The sequence below is a fragment of the Rhincodon typus genome, chromosome 2 (genome assembly GCF_021869965.1).
Source record: "Rhincodon typus isolate 14 chromosome 2, sRhiTyp1.1, whole genome shotgun sequence".
In the NCBI taxonomy this organism is placed as follows: Eukaryota; Metazoa; Chordata; class Chondrichthyes; order Orectolobiformes; family Rhincodontidae; genus Rhincodon; species Rhincodon typus.
In genome coordinates, this window is record NC_063333.1 from 72,507,960 (window position 1) to 72,529,629 (window position 21,670).

Below are 21,670 nucleotides of genomic sequence, written 5' to 3' on the forward strand. Positions count from 1 at the left end.
TCTCTACCTCCAATCCCGTGCATTTAATTTCTAATCTGGGACCTTATCAAGTGCCTCTGAAACTCCAAGTAGACCATATGCACCTGCTCCCCCTTATCTCCTTTTCCACTCGAGATTACTTCATCTGATATTAGTACAAATAGTTTGAAAAATACACCCCTGGCTTTTCTATTCCCATTCATAATCTTGCAATAAGACTGCACTACTCCAAAGTCACTAGCATCAATTGCCATTTTAAAAGATTTGTAAAGGTAGAGGCAGCCAAACTGGTTCATTTAATAGGATTGCCTTCGGCTTCTGAAAGGTTCCTTGGTAATGTGTTGACTATGATATCACTGATTGCTTCTGTAGCAAATCTGTTAAAGGTACAGTTATTGTTCTGAAGTTCGCTGCAAATTTCTAACACAACCTGAACATTCCCTAAAATCTCATAATTTCCCATACAGCTTTAGGAATTCAATCACAGTTTTCACTTATACAGTTTATGGCATCACTTGCCCTTACCTATTACATGTCATGGTTAGGTTACCCTCACTTTTGCAGTTTACTGTTTGCTAGACTTATTACTAAGTCAGTGAACTGTAGTTGCTTAAATAGACCTTCTAGTTGTTTGTTCTTCCCAGGTGTTGACTGTATGTTACAATGTTATAAACCTCAATAAATTGTTTGGACTTCCTGCACAGCTCTAGCATTCTCAACAAAAATATCCCATCTTATTACAATGGAAACACATAGGCCTTTGATTTTCACCTTCACCCTCAATACCTTCCTTTCTGATCTGTTGAGGGGGATCTTAGGGCATTCTCAGATGTCTTTTCTTTACCCTGGTTACTTGCCTTCTCTTCACTCTCCCACCCTGTACACTTCTGCAGTTTTATGGAGATGGTGGAAATACACGTTCAGTTTTATGGATCAACTCATAATCATCAGCATTACTGCTGTCCTTCAGCAGTTGCAATACTCCGCTCTTCAACATGATCCTTCTAAATAAAAGATAGTGAGTAAGTGCCACTTTTAAAGCTCTCAGAGAAATGATTTTCTTGGAAATTAATAACATGCATATTGCTATACCAAAAACTATTAAAGATATAATGCCACATGCAATAGGATCTGTTCTGATGTTGTTTACAAACTATTCAAGAATATCAAAGAATTATTATTTAACCATATTTAAGGATAGAATATCTGACAATATCTAAGAATACAATATCCATCAACTTTTAAAGAAATATTTTACCTTAAAGCCCTGAGTAACTAAGATTTCTTCTCCTGGTAGGAGAAAATATTTTTTGAGAAATATTGTCTGAGTATTCCTAACTCTCAAGAAATTTTAGTGAAAGGGTCTTATTTTTATATTGTGTCTCAATCCCTCCTGCTTTGTAAATGTGAGTATTAACCCACTCTATATGTTCCTCCCACTTACGTGATGCTGTGTAATTTGATATTGCCCCTTATTTATTCAGCAAAAATTCATTTATGAAGTTTTATCTAGTCAATTTGTTTGTGATGTTTTTAATCCTTAAATGGAGATTTCTTTCCAAGCTTCCCTTATTCTTCAACCTTAAAAGAATCCTCTAAAGACTTATCAGTCAAGGTGTTTCATTTCTCATCTTTGAGTGTTTGATGGCATTCATGTAATAAGGATCTTTCCATCACTTATCAGTTGAATACTTCCAGCAATGTGGATCCATTATCTCTCACTGTAGTGAACGCTTGGGTGTGATGGTGTCATGCCTGTTTTCCAGGCCTTCTTTTCAGTGATTAGACTATTATCAATATCTCTATTAATATTAATTAATAACATATGTATGTTGTTTCCATGTCCTCTTCTAGGTATATCCTAATTTCACAGTGGACCTTTCTGGTTTGCTACTCATTGTGATGCAGTCTTTAATGATTAACTCCTTGTTTACATGAATCTTTATATGTAAATCTGTACATGTCCTACATAATTAGTTACATTTATTTTTGAATCCAAGCTACATTTCTAAGCAGATTTTGTATCAGTGCAGGTTGGATGAGCTTCACCTGAAACATGAGGTGAATAGTGTTTTGGCAAATCAAGTAATAGGGAAGTAGAGAGGGATTTAAATGAAATAGTCAGTGGAAGGCATGATGTGAGAGAAAATACAGAAAATCAAAGGGAAACAGTGTGGTAATAAAGCAGGGTAGTAACTAGGGTTATGATAACCAGAGCGTGGCAGAAAGGGATCAAGAGTACAAACCTAATTGTGTACCAGGTCAGAGACTGAAAAATTGGTAAAAGTAGAAGTAATGGCACTGTATCTGAAAGCGTGCAGCATTCACAACAAAATGGATGAACTGTTGGTACAGATGAAAATAAATATGTACAACCTGATAAATATTAAAGGGCGACCAATTCTGGGACTTAAGAATATCTAACATTTCAAAAAGAAAGTGAGCTTGGAGAAGATTTCAAGGATTCCATTAGTACAGTAGTGAGACGTGGCCTTAGCTCACAAAAAATTATGTATATTTATATATATTATTTACGTTTTAAAACAGGAAAAGTGTAACTAAAGCTAGTAGTGGTGCTCTGGAGAGCAAGTATGGCAAATTAATAATGGAAAATAACAAATATTTTTGTTTGTCCTCATTGTAGAAAACTTGAAGATTTCCCATAGGTTTAAAGTTTTTGAGATTTGTAGCTCTGGTTGTGGATGAGGTTGCAGACTTGCTCACCAAGTTGGTGTGTTTGATTGCAGACATTTCATCACCCTGCTAGGTATCATTGTCAGTGTGCCTCTGGTGAAGCCTAGCCAAAGAGACAATTGCTACACTGCTGGACAAATCAGGAAGGTAGACACGCCATGACACCAACAGCATCAACAAGGACAGCACCCTGAAACTACTGAATCTAGGTCTCACAACCCACTTCACCTTCAACGGCCGTATATTTAAACAAATCAACGGAACACCAATGGGAACTCCAATATCAGAACTGATAGCAGAAGTGGTAATGCAAAGATTAGAATGGCCAACGCTTTCCACTATCCAACCCAAACTCCGAGTCCGCTATGTAGATGATACCTTTGTGATTATCAAACGCACAAGACTAGAAGAAACCCACCGACACATAAACAATATCCTCACCTCGAATAAAATCACAAAAGAAGACGAGAACAACAACCGACTACCCTTCCTGAACGTGATGGTGGAACAAAAGAACAATGGGGAACTCCAGACTAGCTATACAGTAAGACAACACATACAGACCAGATACTTAATTACACCAGCAACTACCCCAACAACCATAAATGGAGCTGCATCAGGATGTTATGCAAACAAGCCACAACACACTGCAGCAACCCAGAACTGCACAAAGCAGAACAGGAGCACTTGTACGGAGTTTTTAAAAGGAACGGATATCCAAAAAGCACAATCCATCATTACCTCTGCGACAGACCACAGCAAGAAGACACAATATGGCATGACACACTGGTCACCCTACCGTACATCAGGGACATATCAGAGATGACCACAAGACTACTCAGACCTCTAGGTATCAGGGTAGCCCACAAACCAATAACTACCCTGCGACAGCTACTGACGAACATAAAGGATCCCATACCCACAACCAATAAAACTAATGTAATTTATGAAATACCATGTAAGGACTGTGAGAAATATTTACATAGGCCAAACTGGAAGAAAACTGGCAACAAGGATACAGAAACACCAATTAGCCATCAAGAGACACAACTAATTCTCACTGGTCTCAATACACACGGACAATGAGGGACACGAATTTGACTGGCACACCACATCCATAATAGCACAAGCCAAACAGAGACATGCCAGGTAATTACTGGATGCCTGGCATTCCAACCAGAACTGCATCAACAAACACATTGAACTGGACCGATATACAAACCACTGAAGAGCAAAACCGGAAGTAATACCAACCACCCTAGCAAACCAAGGCATATAAATAACAAGCGGGATGGAAGACCAACGCTTCACCGGAGGCGCACTGACGATGGGTGACAAAACATCTGCGATTAAACACCCCGATTGTCAAGCAAGTCTGCAACCTCATTTCCCAAAGGTATTTAAAGATCAAGGTATAGACAGGACAGAGGAAAGTGAACCATCACCATCAACAAAGAAAATGCGCCAGACAACCTATTGGACCTAAAGGTTGACCATGCCCTAGGAACCTATGGCCTACATCTTTGGGACTTAAAATAAGTGGCTGCTGAAAAAGTAGATTAATCCGTTCTCATTTCCAACCTTCCTAAGATTTTGGAAGGATCAGAGAAAATGGAAAACAGCTAATGTAACGCTATTTGATAAGATGCCACATTAAGTGTTGTGGGGATCATATGGTGTATTGCATAAAGGATTGGTTTGCTAACAGTCAGCTGGCAGTAGAAATACATAGATATTTTTGAGTTGGCAAGGTGTAATTAGTAGAGTGACAAGCATCAGTGTTGGGACCTTAACTGTTGACACTCTGTATCAATAATTGGGATGTAAGGCACAAACATCTGGTAGCTATCTTTGATGAAGACCTTTGAGGTATATATTCTTAAAAGTTTCTACTGTCCTACATGTTAGTGTCATTTCCCAGTTCATATTTGCTAGCTATTCCTTCATATCATTATAATTACCTTTATTGAGGTTTAAATCATAGTCCTGGACTCATCTACTAAGATGTGTAGGAAAGTAACTTAACTTGAGGAGTAAAGAGCCTGCAATGGCAAAAAGATAGGTTAATGATGCAAATTTTCTGACACAGTTGCATTTTTCTTTGATTTCGCACCCACTTAGTGTCTGGTACAGGGAGGCTTTCTGGGGCCCGCAGTGTTCAGATCAGGGTACATTCACTATACTCGGGTGGGGGAAAGGCCATTAAGCTTCAGACAGGGTGGGTGGGCCTGCCATGCTCAGGTTGAGGGCTGAGGGCCTAGGTCAGGAGCAACACACTGCCCATGATTTCTGGCCCTGTCCCTAACCATCCTTTCACTCAGTTAAAAATTTCCCCAAATGATGTGAGCAGTTTAGCAACCAGAATGTGGCATATTCGTTGGTTGTCATCAAGACAAATTTCATACTTGCCTTCACGATTCTCATCCTCAAAGACCAAATACAATTGGTGCACCTGTACTCATGTCAAGGACATATTTTTCATAAGTCCACAGATACAGTACTTGATGAATTCAGTAATATTACTGAATATTCAACTTAAAAAATAAAAATAAAATCACTTGAGAAATGACTGCTCCAATGCAAAAAGTGATCTCTGAAATGCAGGTTCTCTGTACTTTGCATCCACTTTTATTGAGACAGCACATGATCTGCAACTGAAAGCCAAGGTTCATGCTATTGTCATTGTCAAAGTGCAATTTAAATTCCATTTAAATGGCAGGGTTTAGATTGGTGTGTTGCAGTTTTGAGCCAGAGGAAATAGCAAGACTATCAGCTGGATTTTTTTCAAAAGTATTTTTTAAATATTTGTCAATGAAAACCTAGTTGTTCCAATTGTGCACAATGCAGATGTCCAGAGTAAGGCAAACACATTCTGATCCTTTTTGCATTGCACTCTTGGTGTGGGTTGTAACACATAACCTGAGGATATTATGAAGCATTTTAAACTGTATACTTAAATGGTTTGATTTGTTGCTTTATTAGGGATCAGCACATATTGTAATTTCCAATACCTATTCCTTAAGACTGAACAGATTTATTTGTTCTTTACTGCAGCACAATAGCTTAGCATTTGGAACTTGTGAAAGTAGTGAAATCACTAAACCTTATAGATTGTTGCTTTCTCAGAACTTTGATTTATTTTTAAGCTGGCTGAAAGTGGCAGAAGTCATTCTATTCTGATGGATATAGCAGAGTTAGCGTACAGATTTACACTTGGTGGAATTGCTGGAGGTTAGTTAAAATACATTTTCTTTCCCTGCGTATATACACAATTTCTGTATATTAAAAAATGCTTTCTCTACCTTCCTTTGGATGAGATTCTTCATTGTATGGATGAGAGACCATATCATTGCAACCTTTATATAAGTGCTTTTGTACCTGCCGCAGATCAGAGGCAGTATTTCTGTCTCACTTGGCTCCAGACTAGCTTCAGAAGAGACAAGTTAATAATGAGTTAGAGTTACTTCTGATGCAATTTTAATTAAAATCTTTCTTTGTAAAGTTGGCAGATAAAAAGAACCTAATTGATGAATGTGATTCTACTATGGGAGTAAATTACTGTCTCTTGCTTTGTCTCCATTGTTACAGGTTTTAAAATAACTTTATTGATACTCTGCTCTACAGCCACAGGTGCCACTTCTGTCTATCCTGTTGACCTAGTGAAAACTCGAATGCAAAACCAGCGTTCCACAGGAGCATTTGTGGAAGAGATTATGTACCATAACAGCTTTGATTGCTTCAGAAAAGTGCTGCGATATGAAGGCATCATTGGACTTTATAGAGGTCAGTTTGTGCATTGCTGTGCAGTCAGTGCGCGTTGTTGACAGGATTTTTCAAAGGAAATATGATCTTTCTGTTCTAGGCAGCAGAGATTACTGCTCATTTGATAAATCCTGTCTGCATATTTTGCTTGAAGAATACGTCACCATTCGTAGAACTGCTCACAATTTAAACAAGTTACAACTTAGTTAGGAGGGCTGATCTGATTCCTTTCCTCGTCTGACTCCTCCATTGGATAGACAGTTTGAATTTAAAAAAAGGAGGTATTGTCAATCATATATCTCTAAATCAGACCGCATACAGCTCAGTAACAGAAGCAAGCCACTCAGTTTCCTTTAGTTATAAATGAAAAAAACTAGTTTAATGCAAACAAGACAAGTGAAGATATGAAGATTATTAACAAAAAGTTGAAACAGTCCAAATATGTGCAGCTAACCTTTTTGAAAGTTAGTACTGTACACAACCTCTAAGTCTAGGGAAAATATATAAAAATGCTGCAGAGATTTATTTTAAATGTACTTTGGCCAATTAACAGTTACATTTAGGAAAAAAGAATTACGGATTGTCCAAATGTTAGTCTATAGCTGAAGTCACTTTGCATACAAGCTGTTGGCACTAGTGCGCCTAATTCGATCAGTTATGGATGGCTGAAATCATTTTTCTGGAGACAGGGGTGTAAATTTCAAATGGTCCTTTAGCAACACTCCAGTTGAGGTCGTCATGCTTAAAACAGAGGGATGAAAGTGTGTTGCTCGTTTGGCTATTTAAATCAGACTGTAAGTTTACAAATCTATTAGTTCTATTACATCCACAAACTGGGTTATGTGACCTTTCTGCATAAGTATTGTAGACTGGTTAACTCTAGTTGACCAACTTCTATTCTTTGCAAATATAAGCATTTTCCCTGCTGCTGCTAGTCTTCTTTGCTTTGCAAAGCGTCCTTTCCAAATATCCAAGGTATAGATATTTATCATTGTTTGGAAATACAGAACCTGAATATTTCTGGAAGACGACACATTTTGTTGAAACTTTTTGTCTTGCCCTCATCAGGAGCTTTCAGAAGAACACAAAATCAAGGGGAAAACCAGCATTCATACTTCATGAAATGAGAAGGTGAAAATGTTCGACAAGTTGGACTAGTTTAGTTTGGGATTATGGTCAACATGTACTGGTTGGATCGAAGGGGTTGTTTCTGTGCTGTGTGATGCTATAACTCTACAAATGGACTCCGATTGATAGGGTGTAGAGTTGGATGAACACAGCAGGCCAAGCAGCATCATAGGAGCAGGTTGACTCTAATTGGTCGGGGAATTGCCCTGACAACTAGACCGGAGAATGCCTGTCACCTTTGTTGAGTTGAAACAGGCTTTGTGTGTGTACGTGTTTATTCTGTCTTCAAAGAACAGGGGCTTGTGTATTGATATGCTACATGCAAGTGCACCATGTTGTTAATGTGAATAAGAATCTAAATTGGTTATCATTAAAATTCCTCACATATTGAGAATTATCCAGCAAATGTTGTCCATTTGCAAAGTTACATCTGTGTTGCCCCTTTTACAAGCATAGGTTGGTTGGGTGCAGTGCATGCCTTACTTGTTGTGAACAGCCAAGTGAACATGCTGCTTGATATGACCTGCCAGTCTTTGGGATGAATAGCCTACATATCTAGCATTGTAACAGAATGTAGATGTTTGTCCGCTTAATTATATTCTGAATTCATGTTTCAGATAACACATCTTCATAACAAAACTGTTAACTTTTTTTTTGGTTTGCTTCTGTAAAGTTTTGTTTTCTTTATGGACCTGTTCCGATATTTAACTCGGTGTTAACTTTGTGAATTGCTGAGAAAACGTAACAAACTGATATCAGTAGACTTCCACGAATTGAGCATTACGTTTAAAGAATTTTTAAATCTTTGGATAGCTTACTCGGTCTACTTACAGTTAATCTCTTGAACTGTGCTATAATATCTATATTGTATGTGGGGAAAAGTAATCCTCCTTGCTCTCAAGATGCACACATTTTGACAGTTGCTAAAATAATTTATTGGATGACTTCATCTTCAAAAGTATTTTCAAAATTAGAAGCAGAAATCTGTCCTACTTGTCAGAATTTTACACAGTTGTTTGGGACAGTTACAGAAGCTTGATGCCACCAACATGAAGAACAGACTTCTAGCAGCAATATAATGGAAGGTAGTTAATATAGCTATGAGATAGCAAGAACTGCGGATGCTGGTGTCAGAGACAACACAGTGTAGAGCAGGCAGCGTCAGAGGAGCAAGAAAGTTGACATTTTGGATCAGGACCCTTCGTCAGAAAAACTGGTCAATCATCATCATCAGTTGTGTGAGTGCTTTTAGGTTTTGTGAGTGATGCAATGAAAACACAAGTATTCCAAGCTTCATTTGCTTAAAGAAGATGACAAGGAAGTGGGATTTTGGTATTGGTTCTAACCAACAACAAAAAAACGGAACAAGTTGGTCATGACAGAGAGAGTGGAGCAGTGCAGGCACTAGTACCTGAAAGCTAGAGTGGGGAAAAGTTGTGTTGCCAGCGTGTCATTGGCACAGTAGTGTCTTTTCAAAAGAAACAAGGGAAAGGAGGGACTGGTGCCGGCTTTGTACCAAGCTTTTCATGGTGAGAGAGTTCACTTCCCAAGCACTTCATACACCCAGGTTTCTGGCCCCCAGTGAGGAGTAAAAGCACTAGAGGGGAAGTGAGATCTGGCCCTAGGCAGCCTCAAGGCCTGTGAGGACCAATGGTTGTGTTGGGGATGCCAGAAAAGGGCGCACACTGGCATGTGAACAGCCTCCTGTGAGTAGAAGAGTCTATAGCCACCCGTAGCATAGCCAGTTCCAGATATCTGAATGACTGTGTCAACAAAGCCCTTCCCAAGGGAGGCTGTTGCTGATTTATGTGCCATGCTGCAGGACAAATTGGGACACCTTCAGTTTTGTGGACACCCAGTATCAGAGGTGCTGAAGATCCCTGTGGCTCTGAAATTTTAGCCCTCTGTTTCTTTTCAGTGATCCACTGGAGGTATCATAGAATTCCTACACTGTGGAAACAGGCCATTCAGCCCAACACCGCCCCTCTGAAGAGCATCCCACCCAGATCCATTCCCCTATCCCTGCATTTCTCATGTCTAACCCACCTAACCTAAACATCCCTGGGCACTATGGGCAATTCAGCATGACCAACCCACCTACCCTGCCCATCTTTGGACTGAGGTAGGAAACCGGAGCACCTGGAGGAAACCCATGCAGACATGGGGAGAATGTGCAAATTACACATATACAGTGCCCGAGGCTGGAATTGAACCCAGCTCCTTGGTGCTGTGAGGCAGCAGTGCTAACCACCATGCTGCCCTATCTGACACATTGGGGGGATGAAGGGGGTCACCAGTGCTTTGTTGAAGTGGTTTGGGTTTGTGAATTTGTGTGTTACCACACTGATCTGCAGAGTCATATGGAAAGGTCTCTTTGCGATGGGTGCTATTGCTGAAGTTCCTAAATGCCAAGCATCATTGAGTGCACATGTTTCAATAAAAAGAGCTTCCATTCACTCAACTGGTATATGACCACAGTAGAAAGATCCTTTAGTTGTGTGCACAGTTCCTGGGAACTATCAAGTAGACCATAGGGCTTCTTAAAGCAGTTAAGGTTCTGAGATTGATCTTCTGCGCTCTTTATTGTGCCTCAGTGAGGATTTTGAATTTCATGACTGCTGTGCATTGTAGAATCTGGCATTGAGAAAGGGGAGGCATTGAACAACAAGGATTTTAAACATTGCTGTTTTTTGCAAATTACTTATGAAAGGGCCTGTGTTCGCTGTTTTTGATTCTGAATGGTGCCCACTGTACCTCATATTACCCTGCTGTGGGTAGGTGTCTCAAAAATGTGAATAGGTGAAGCTAGAAGTTTCACACTTCTGCTTTGCAGTAAACCAGTGAGTGTGTTTCTCTCCACTAACAAGATGCTGCCATCAAGCCAAAAAGGCATTTTGCCTATCAGATAAGTGAGTAATATCTGCATTTCAGTGCCGGTGTGATGCTACGTATATGGGTGGAACATATAAAACAACACACCCCATTGACATTTGCAGCGGGCAGCATGCCAATTGTGTTTAATCAGCCTGTGCTTGTAAGCCTCAGAAAAGTACGTCTGCCATTAAATGTGATTCTGCTACTGGAAATCAGTTATTAAATAATCTGGACTATGCTAAGAATTAGCATTTGGATGTGGTAGAGACTGCATATATTAATACACAGAACCATGTTTTATGTAGGCAGAGTAATTCATACATACAGTACACCTTTTTTTCATGGAAAAATAAAGGATCATGGAGACTGTCAATCTCTGCTGTGTTCCCATTGTAACAGCTTGACCAGTCAGGGTCTGAGAATTAAAATTGAAACTCATTGTTCTTGCTGCATTTCCATGCGCTGCATTTCCATGCCAATGGTGGCTCAGATAATCTTCTACTTCTAGCCTCTTTTATAAATTAATGTCGTTTTTCCAAGTTTTGTTTTGCATCCTAGTCCTGATGAGTACAAGACGAAAAACTTTGTTTGCTAAATGGAAACTTTGTTTTCGTCTCCATTTAGCAACTTTTAAGTTCTGTACTACCAAGCAATGAGGATCTTATGGATCACAAGTCACCTCCTCCCAACAAAGACTATGAATGAAGTCACAAAGGAGTAGCTTGAATTGGAAAGAAATCTATCAAAAATAGAGGTGAGAAGAGTATGGCTGTCTTTGATATCAAGGCAGCATTTGACTAAGCGTAGCATCGAGGAGCTCTGACAAAATTGAAATCACTGAAAAGCAGGGAGAAATCTCCACTGGTTGGAGACAACCAAGCATAATGGCAAATGAATGTGATTCTTAGAGGTCAGCACCACCTTCTCCACTGCAATTAGGGACAGGCAGTAAATACTGGCCTAGCCAGTGACACCCACATCTCATGTACAAATAATAAAAACAATTCCCAGTAGGAAGGGCAGAGTGCTGGACATCAAGAGCCAGAGAAGATGTCTGAGGACCGTAGAATCTACAGGCAGAGGCAAAGCTTCCTGGACAAGATTGAGAAGTGGTGTTGAAGGAGACTGCAACTTTCTAGACAGATAGCCATAAAATTCTGTGCTCTCATCATTTTTGAGTTCACAGTTCGCAGTACCAATAGTCACTTTCTGCCAGCGGCAGTCAAGCACAAATGTTGCCCTGAATTTGTTTGTCGCTAAATCCTTTCAAGGGTCAGCTGCTGACCTCTGTGGCATCTCACTATTGGTTACACATTGCTGCATCGCCCAGGTGACAGATGCTTTCTTCTTCAAGGCTGGACAACACATGAGCTTCCCAACTGATGGGGTATCTCAGGCTCAGGGTGCACTGGATTTAGCTACATAACAGAATTTCCCCAGCCGAAGGGTATTGTAACACCGAATTTGCCATCACAGCACCAGTGGCTTGCCGGAAAGACCCATTCACAGAAAGACCTACCGAGTTTTTAGCTAGTCTTTCATGGGTGTGTATGCTTTCCTAATAGATGCTATGATGATTTCATTCACCAGTCTAGTAGATGGTACACATTGCTGCTACTGAGTGTTGGCAGTGGAAGGACTGAATGTTTGTGGATGTGGTGTCAATTGACAGGATCCTTTGTCAGGATGTTGTTAAGCTTCTTGAGTGTTGTTGGGGCCAGCATCCATGTAAGTGGGGAATATTCCATAATACTCCTGACTTGTGCCTTGTGGATAATGGACAGGCTTTGGGAAGTCAGAACTTGAACTACTTACTGCAGCACTCCTAACCTCTGACCTGTTCTTATAGATACTGTCTTTACATTGGTGAGTCCAGTTCAGTTTCTGGTCAATGGTAGCCCCTAGGATGTCAGATCGGTCTTCCTGGGAGGCAACCCAAGGAAAGCCACGGCCCTGGACGGTGTCTCCAGCCGAGCACTCAATCCTTTGTGGACTAACTGGCGAAGGTATTCACCGACATCTTCAACCTCTCCCTCCTACAAGCTGTAGTCCCCACCTGTTTCAAGAAGACCACCATCATCCCTATACTTAAGAAAGCACATGCTCTGACCACAATAATCATGAAGTGCTTCGAGGGGCTGGTCATGGTCCACATCACCCCCAGTCTCCCAGCCCGCATGGATCCCATACAATTTGCCTACTGAAGTAACAGGTCCACAGAGGATGCCATTTCCCTAGCCTTGCACTCATGCCTGGAACATCTGGACATCAAAGACACCTCCTGCTCGTTGACTACAGCTCCGCCTTCAACACTATTACTACCTCCAGATTGATCTCAAAACTCCGTGACCTTGATCTCGGCTCCGCCTTCTGCAACTGGATCCTCAACTTTCTGGTCCACAGGCCACAATCACTGAGGATAAGTAACTGCATCTCCTCCTCTGCAATAACACTCAACACTGGAGTCCCCCAAGGATGCATCCTCAGCCCCCTACGGTACTGCCTTTACATCTACAACCGTGTTGCCAAATTCCGAATGAACGCTATCTACAAGTTGGCTGACGACACCACCATAATGGGACAGATATCTGACAATGACGAGTCAAACTATAGAAGGGAGACAGAGGGCTTGGTGATGTGTGCAATGAAAACAATCTGTCTCTCAACATCAGCAAAACTAAAGAACTGATCATTGACTTCAGAAAGAAAGAAAGAGAACATGCCCTCATCTACATCTACGGATCTAAGGTCGAAAGGGTGAAGAGCATCAAATTCTTTGGAGTGACGATGACCAACAACCTATCTTGGACTTGCCATATGGATGCGATAGTCAAGAAGGCACAACAATGCCGTTTCTTCCTCCAGCAGCTCAGGAAATTTGCATGCCCATAAGGTCCCTCACTAACTTCTACGACTGCACCATTGAAAGCATACTGTCCGGGTGCATAAAGGCCTAGTATGGCAACTGCTCTGTTCAGGGCCATTAGAAACTACAGGAAGTGGTGTGCACAGCCCAGATCAACACGGAACCCAACCTTTCATCCATAGACTCCATTTACACGGCTCGCTGCAGCGGAAAGGCTGCCAATATCATCAAAGACCCATTGCACCTCGGTAATGATCTCCTACAACCTCTTCCATCAGGCAGAAGATACAGAAGCCTGAACATGCGCACTAGCATGTTGAGGAACAGCTTCTTCCCGGCCGTGATGAATGGACTCTGTAGCCTCAAATAACGCTGATCTTGCTAATGTTGATCTCGCCTGGTGCACACCCTGTGCAGTGTAACCTGTATGCCTCTGTCTCAGTCTTTTTAAATTGTACATCCTTTGCTTACTATGATCTGCCTGTATCGCTCATAAACAAAGCTTTTCACTGTATTTTGGTACACGTGACAATAAATAAATAAATCAAATGAAATAACTCGGATGTTGGTAGTGAGGGACTCAGGTAAAGCCGTTTAATGTCAACGGATGGTGGTTAAATTGTCTCTTATTGGAGACGATCATTGCCTGACATTTGTGTGGTGCGAATGTTACTTGCCAATTTTTTAGCCAAACATGGATATTGTCCACTTCTTGTTGCATTTGGAATTGGACTGCTTCAGTATCTGAGGAGTCATGAATGTTGCTGAATATTGTGCAATCACCAGTGAATATTTCCACTTTTAACCTTGTGGGAGAAGGAAGGTAAATGATAAAGCAGCTGTGGATGGATAGGCATCCATCCCCTTGAGGTACTCTTGCAATGATGTCCTGGAGCTGAGATAATTGAATCATAATAACCAGAACCATCTTTTCCGTATCAGCTGTTGTTTGATAACACTGTTGAAGACACCTTTTATCGAGTAGACAGATGGGACACTAATTAGCTGGGTTGGGTTTTGGATTTTGTTCTGTTTTTTATTTACAAGACATAGCTGGGCAATTTTCCACACTGGGTCGATGCCAGTGTTGCAGCTGTACTGGAACAGCTTAGCTAGGAGTGCAGCAAGTTCTGGAGCATAAGCCTTCAGTACTATTGCTGGAATGTTATCAGGGCCTATAGTCTATGCAGTTTCCAATGCCTTCAACTGGTTCTTGATATTACATGCACTGAATCAAATTGGCTGAAGACTGACATCTGCGAGACTGGGGACCTCTGGAAGAGGCCGGGATGGATCATCCAGTTGGCACTTCTGGCTGAAGATTGTTGCAAATGCTTCAGCCATATCTTTTGCACTGATGAGCTGGGCATCCCGTCATTAAGAATGGAATATTTGTGGAGCCTCTGTCTTCAATGAGTTGTTTTGTCCACCACAATTCATGACTGGATGTGGCAGGATTCTAGAGCTTAGATCTGATCTGTTCGTTGTATGATCACTTAGCTCTATCACTTGGTGCTTATGGTGTTTCGCATGCAAGTAGTTCTGTTTTGTAGCTCCATGAGGTTTGCACCTCAGTTTTAGGTATGCCTGGTGCTGCACCCCTACACTTTTCATTGAAGCAAGGTTAATCCCCATCTTGATGGTAGAGTAGGGAATATGCGATGCCATGAGTTGCAGATCACATTGGAGTTCAATTCTACTACTGTAGATGGCTGACAGTACTCTATGGATGCCCAGTCTTAAGTTGCTAGATCTGTTCAAAATCTATCCCATTTAACATGGTGATAGTGCCACCCAACATGATAGAGGGTATTCTCAATGTACAGGTGGGACTTGGTCCCACAAGTACTGTGTGGTGGTCATTATTAACCGACATTGTCATTGATAGATGCATCTGCGGCTGGCATATTGGTATTAAAGTCATGTATGTTTTTCCCCCTGTTTGTTGTCTCACCCCCTACCATATACCCATTCTAGCAATAATGTCCTTTTGGACGTGACCAGCTTGATCAGTAGTACTGCTGTAGGTCACACACCTGGTGGTGGACATTGAAGTACATTGTGTGCCCTTGCCTCTCTCAGTGCCTTCCCCAGTTGGTTGTTCAACATGGAGGAGTACTGATTCATCAGCCAAAAGAGGACGGTACATGGTAAGCAGCAGGAGGTTTCCTTGCCCTTGTTTAACATGAGATTTCATGGGATCCGGAGTTAATGTTGAGGACTCCCAAGGCAACTCCCTCCCGACTGTATGCCACTGTGCTGCTACCTTTGCTGCGTCTGCCCTGCCGGTGGGACAGGACATATTCAGGAATGGGAATGGTTTTGGTGTGTCTGGGACATTGTCTGTAAAGTATAATTCCTTGATAATAACTGTGGATGTTGTTTGACCAGTCTGTGTGGCAGCCCTCCCAATTTTGGCATTAGCTCCCAGTTGTTAGTTAGGAGGAGTTTGCAAGGTCGATAGGGCTGTTTCTACTGTTGTAATTTCTGGTGCCGAGGCCAATGTCAAGTGGTCTATCCGGTTTCATTTCTTTGTTGAGACTTTGTGGTGATTGATACAACTGAGTGGCTTGCTAGACCATTTCAGGGGGCAGTTGAGAGTCATCCATATTGCTATGGCTTCATAGTCACATGTAAGCCAGACCAAGTGAGGATGGCAGATTTCCTTTACTGAAGGACATAAGAGAGCCTGATGGTTTGTTTTTCCAACAATCAACAATGGTTTCCTAGTCAACAGTAGCTTCTTAATTCCAAATTTTATTTTTATTAAATTCAAACTCCACCGTCTGCCACAGCGGATTCAGACCCGAATCCCAAGAACATTACCAGAATTTCTGGATTAATAGTTATTAATATTAATAATAGATAATACCACTAATGCCACTAGCATATTCTGATGTTTGTTTTAACTTCTGTCTGTTTCCTTTTTTCCATTTTTTGTTCTCCTATATTTGCTTCTGAGTGATGTGCATTTACTTTTGCCATTCTCCTTCTTGTCACAAACATGTAAACCCTCTTTCACTTCCTTCTCATACTTCTTGCTACTTCAATCATATTCTTTGTTCTATCTTTATCAATTTCTTCATCATCGTTGATTTTTAGGTTTACGTCTGGTTTAGGTAACATTGTAGATCTATTCTTTTAATCAGTTACTATATTTGCCTTTGTAAGTAAACTATGACTTTCCTAGTGAAGTTTTTTTTATTATTCAAAGAGGTGTATTTCTGTTGAGGGTATTGCATTATTTATTTTAATGGTTGACATTTTATAACTGCTGTTATATCTTCTAATCTAATTTCCCAACCTACTTCACTGAACTTACCCCTCCTAGGTATATAATTGATTTTCTTTAAATTTAAGAGACTAGTTTCAAATGTGACCAAATCACTGAAACATCCGTCATGTTGTAATCATTTTTCTTAGAGGAGTCTTTACTATAACATTACTAATTGACTCTATTTCATTACACAATACATTAAGTGTATTCAGTTCTCAAAGTGCTGTGTCCTCAACAATAAGGACAATAAACAAAGATTAGTCTGCCATGTGTCTTCATTTGTTACGTATTTGCATCCTAGGCTACCTGCAGCAACCCAGTTTTACTCCTCTCATTGTATGTGAGTCTGTAACAGAAAAAAATTGATGGAGAGTAGTAAAAACTAACCACTGTAAGGATGTCACAGAGACTTGATCAAAGTAAAGAGGGAGCTTATGGGAAACAGTGTGCTAACTGTGCTCCGACAGCCTCAGTAGTAACATAGGTTATTATCGTGTATTCTGTGTTAATAGTTGTAACAATGCAATATTACTTACTCAACAAGACTGTTCTAGTAAGACCAGAAAGGTAGATATCCTAATCCACGCTAGATTACTTTTAGCATGAAGGAATCCACACACAGCATGGTGCGAAAGTGGGTCCCTGCCACATCATAGTGAGCAGAGATGACCAACATTATATTTTTAAATGGTGCCAACTAAGAGAAATTAGAATTTAGGGATTCAAGAAAAGTACGGGAAATTCATGCTGATGACTGAGAAGATTTCAAGGGAAACAGATGCAGCTGACAGCTGATGACACCAAACTCCACAAATCTCAAGGCAACTTTCAACACAAAAGAGTACTTCATAGAATGACACCGAAAACTTTTAAGATCTGTCAGGAGATGTTCAGGAGTAGAAGAAATCTGCAATTCCAAGAAAGAGGCACAGGCTATATTGTGAAGTAGAGCGTTGTAGAAATAGTTGTGAGTCTGAGTTGAGCCATGAGTTAACAAGACATTGAGGACTGTAAGTCAAAACCAAAATTCCCCTGTACAAAAGAGGAAATTTTAAACAGCAAGTTGAAGCTGAAAGGATAATAACAATAATAAAATGTTGCACCTTCAACTGGATTTTGTCACCATACCATGTGAATATTATGAGTTTGAAGTGGGGTGAAGCTTCAACGCAACTGCAAAGGGTAGAAAACCTCTATGACAGTAACGAAGCACTGTAAAACCTCCAGTATGGCAATGAACCAATTTGCTGCAGAATAAAAAATCCTCAATGAATAAAAAACCAATTATGTTAGGAAGCTCTGGCATCATGATAGTATTGCCAGGAAGATGTGATTTCAGAAATTGGCCAAATAGAACGCAGAATTGGAAATCCAGGGGATCATTCTTGAGGGATAGAATAGCTTCTCAAGTGCGTAGTGAGACGGAAGCTAAATAAGTAAATGCACTTTTCTGCACAATTTGGAGCAGATAATAATGCTCACCAAAGGATAGATGAAATATTAGACAAACTTGAACAAGCTTTGACAATTATTTCAACCTCAGAAGTAATGAAATTCTTGAAAGGTCAAGATTTAACCCAACAGCGTGGTATCCTGGTGAATCATAGATTATTTAATTATCTCTACATGCTAATGAAAAGATGTGAATATGATGAATTAAAATCAGAATTCATAAGAGACTGTCAGAAGAAGTCCAAAGGAGATCTAATTCTAGAGTGCACTATCTATTCAGAAGTAAGTAAAACAGAGGCCCTGAAGCAAAACAGATCAATCGTAAGAGAAAATAAAGCTTGGCAAAGGATTTCTTCAGGTATAAACCTTAAAAAAAAATTGATCAACACAGCTGGTATGTCTGACATTAGATAAGAAAAGTCCTTACCAATGCTGTGGATCAACAAAACTACAAATGTATGAACACTGTCCAGCTTTTAAAGCTGAATTATTTTGTCTTAAGAAAGTAGTCACTTTCAGAAAATTGCCAAATAGATCACAATTACAGAAAAGCAAAAGTCCAAAAAACTACTCAAACAGATATAAATGAGGTATAGGAATCTGCAATAAAATAGAAAGCCTTATGTTTTCTTAGGGAAAATCATTGACCCATACCAAACATTTTAGCATCTATTTACATAAATGGGCATCGCATGAATTTCAGTTAGATACAGGAGCAAGAATCAAAATATTGTTAGATGGAGAGCCTTTATTGAGAAAACATTGCTTACTGCTGACACGCCTTATAGTAATTATCGTCAAAGGTATGCTACAAGCAACTCCAAGATGAGGAGTATCAAATACCAGAAAATGTTTGTTGTAATTTACAACCAAGAACTTTCATTCTTGAGTAGAAAAGCATGTGCTGAACTCAGTCTCATTCAAACGTTGCAAGTAGGTTAAACAAGTGGTCAAGGAGAATCCGGTAAAATATTTTGCTGAAGTCTGTTTATACATTGCGGAACCTTTACAAAAAGTAGAATCTCCTGAGGTTAGTTACATTGGAAAGAAATATTTGTTTCATACTGTAAATGAGATAGAAAGCTGTGAGTGTAGTGGTTGGTTGAAAATGTTCTCCACTGTTTATCAGTGCTGACAATAGTTAAGATTCCAAGTGATAAAAAATGTTCATAGAAAATGAAAACAAACAGACAGGAACTATACCAGATTCATCACTCAAGTCAATGGAAGCATTTGTAACTGTAATTAGTCTTAATGCTGTACAGTATTGTGAACCATTATCTATTCCAAATTGGAGTCTGCCATTAGGGGCTGAGGGGATTAGGAACGGAGAGAGTCATGTAAATTGTCTAATATTCCCACTGTCCAAAGAAGAACTCCAACATCAACAAAAGGTATAACATCAAGAAAGAATGAACCTTCAGGTAACACAGCTGAGGAAGCGAATAAGTTGGTTTTACCAATAATTCAATCACTGAGAAAGGAGGAAACCCAAAATATTTAAGTTGAAGGATAGGTCTACCTACTTCAAGACCGATCTATATGTGAAATTAGAACCAAATTCCACTGACAAAAATTGAACATGAGGTTGTAGACATGCTTGCCGAGCTGATGGGTTTGGTTGCAAATGTTTTGTCACCCTGCTAGGTAACATCATCAGCGCGCCTCCAGTGAAGCGTCGGTATTTTGTCCCGCTTGTTATTTATATTCCTCAGCTTGCTGGGGTGATTGGTATTACTTCCAGTTTTGTTTTTCAGTAGTTTGTACACAGGGTCTAATTCAATGTGTTTGTTGATGGAGATCCAGTTGGAATACCAGGCCTCCAGGAATTCCCTGCTGTGTCTATGTTTGGCTTGTGTGATTATGGATGTGTTGTCCCAGTCGAATTCGTGTCCCTCGTTGTCTGAGTGTAGGGAGACAAGTGAGAATTGGTCGTGTCTCTTGGTGGCTAGTTGGCCTTCATGTGTTATTGTCAATTTTCTTCCAGTTTGGCCAATGTTGTGCTTCTCACAGTCCTTGCATAGTATTTTGTATATTATCCCAGTTTTGCTGCTTTTGGGTATGGGTTACTTTACGTTCATCAGTAGCTGTCGTAGGGTGGTTGTCAGTTTGTGGGCTACTCTGATACCTAGGGGTCTGAGTAGTCTTGTGGTCATCTCTGAAAAGTCCTTAATGTATGATAGGGTGATTAGAGAGTCGAGTCGTGTTGTGTCTTTCTGTTGCGGTCTGTCTTGGTGGTAATGGCGGATTGTGCTTTACGAATATCCATTTCTTTTCAAGACTCTGTATAAGTGGTCCTGTTCTGCTTTGTATAGTTGCAAGTTGCTGCAATGTGTTGTGGCTCGTTTAAATAGTGTCCTGATGTAGCTCTGTTTGTGGGCATAGGGGAGGTTGCTAGAGTAATTGAGTATCTGGTCTGTATGTGTGGTCTTTCTATGCACGCTAGCCTGAAGTTCCCCGTTGTTTTTACGTTCTATCATTATGTCTAGTAAGGGTAGTCGGTTGTTGTTCTCTTCTTCTTTCGTGAATTTTATCCCAGTGAGGATGTTGTTTATGTGTCGTTTTGTGCGTTTAATAATCACGAAGGTGTCATCTACATATCGGATCCAAAGTTTGGGTTGTATAGTGGGAAAAATACTTTAAATGCCTACAGGTACAACACCCTCAAACTGGCCTACAGATGGGAAACAAATGCCATGCGACTGAGCATGACCCACTAACAACTGTACTTTCTGCAAGAATGCCTCAGAAAGCAGGTACTACCACAAAGCTTAAGGTATAGACCACCTGTCAACAACCCACAGCACGGAGGACGGCTGAACAGAACTGCCGCAGAATGATAAGGGTTATGATCAACGATGCCCACAACCGCCTCCACAAATACAAGCAGGAAATTGTGCACCAAAAACTCTGTACTCCAACCAACCAGGAATAGACAACCACACTGGAACAAGATATCAGCATACAACAGCAAAAGACCAGAACAAAGAAAAGAATAGCCCTTCAAGAAAAACTGTCCAAAATCACTCACATCAATGACATGCACAACACAAATTCATGGATTAAAAACATCTTGGACTGACCACTTACAGACACTGAGAAGACCGCCCTAGTGCACGGACTGAATTATGCCTACAGAGACGCCAAAACGACTGACTTCCTGGCTGCACTGGAATCAACACTAAACAACAATGGACTCACAGAAGAAGTGCAACAGACCATCAGACAGACGATAGTCCCAACACTGAACAAAAAATGAATGTGGAACACATTCAACACAGAACAGAGGAAAGCCCTGGAAAGACTCAAGAAAGACAGGAACATTGTAATCGTACCAGCAGACAAAGGACGCATGACAGTAATCCTCAATAAACCCAATACATCGAGAAATCTAACGCACTACTAGCAGCTACCGACACCTACCAACAGATGGCAATAGACTCGACACCATGGTTAGGAAACTGGATTACAACGACCCTGAAAAAATTACACAACCCAGGAGACATCAGCAAGACAGAATACCAAAAAATGATGCTACAGGGATCCAACACAGCCCATTTCAATGGACTCTCCAAGATACACAAACCGGGGGGCCCCCCTCAGACCCATTGTTTCACTGCCAGGTACAGCAACATATA

General features: G+C 40.5%; 1 protein-coding gene across 3 annotated transcripts in view; it reads left to right on the plus strand.

Annotated features, from left to right (window-relative positions):
- The window catches only part of LOC109919150 (calcium-binding mitochondrial carrier protein Aralar2), a 222,699-nt gene that overhangs the window by 132,495 nt on the left and 68,534 nt on the right, over positions 1-21,670 (plus strand). For all 3 annotated transcript variants that reach the window (XM_048617775.1, XM_048617779.1, XM_048617785.1), the window contains exons 9-10: positions 5,820-5,904; positions 6,298-6,456. In XM_048617775.1, coding sequence (XP_048473732.1) covers positions 5,820-5,904; positions 6,298-6,456 — 244 coding nt within the window. The remainder of the gene's footprint in view (positions 1-5,819; positions 5,905-6,297; positions 6,457-21,670) is intronic.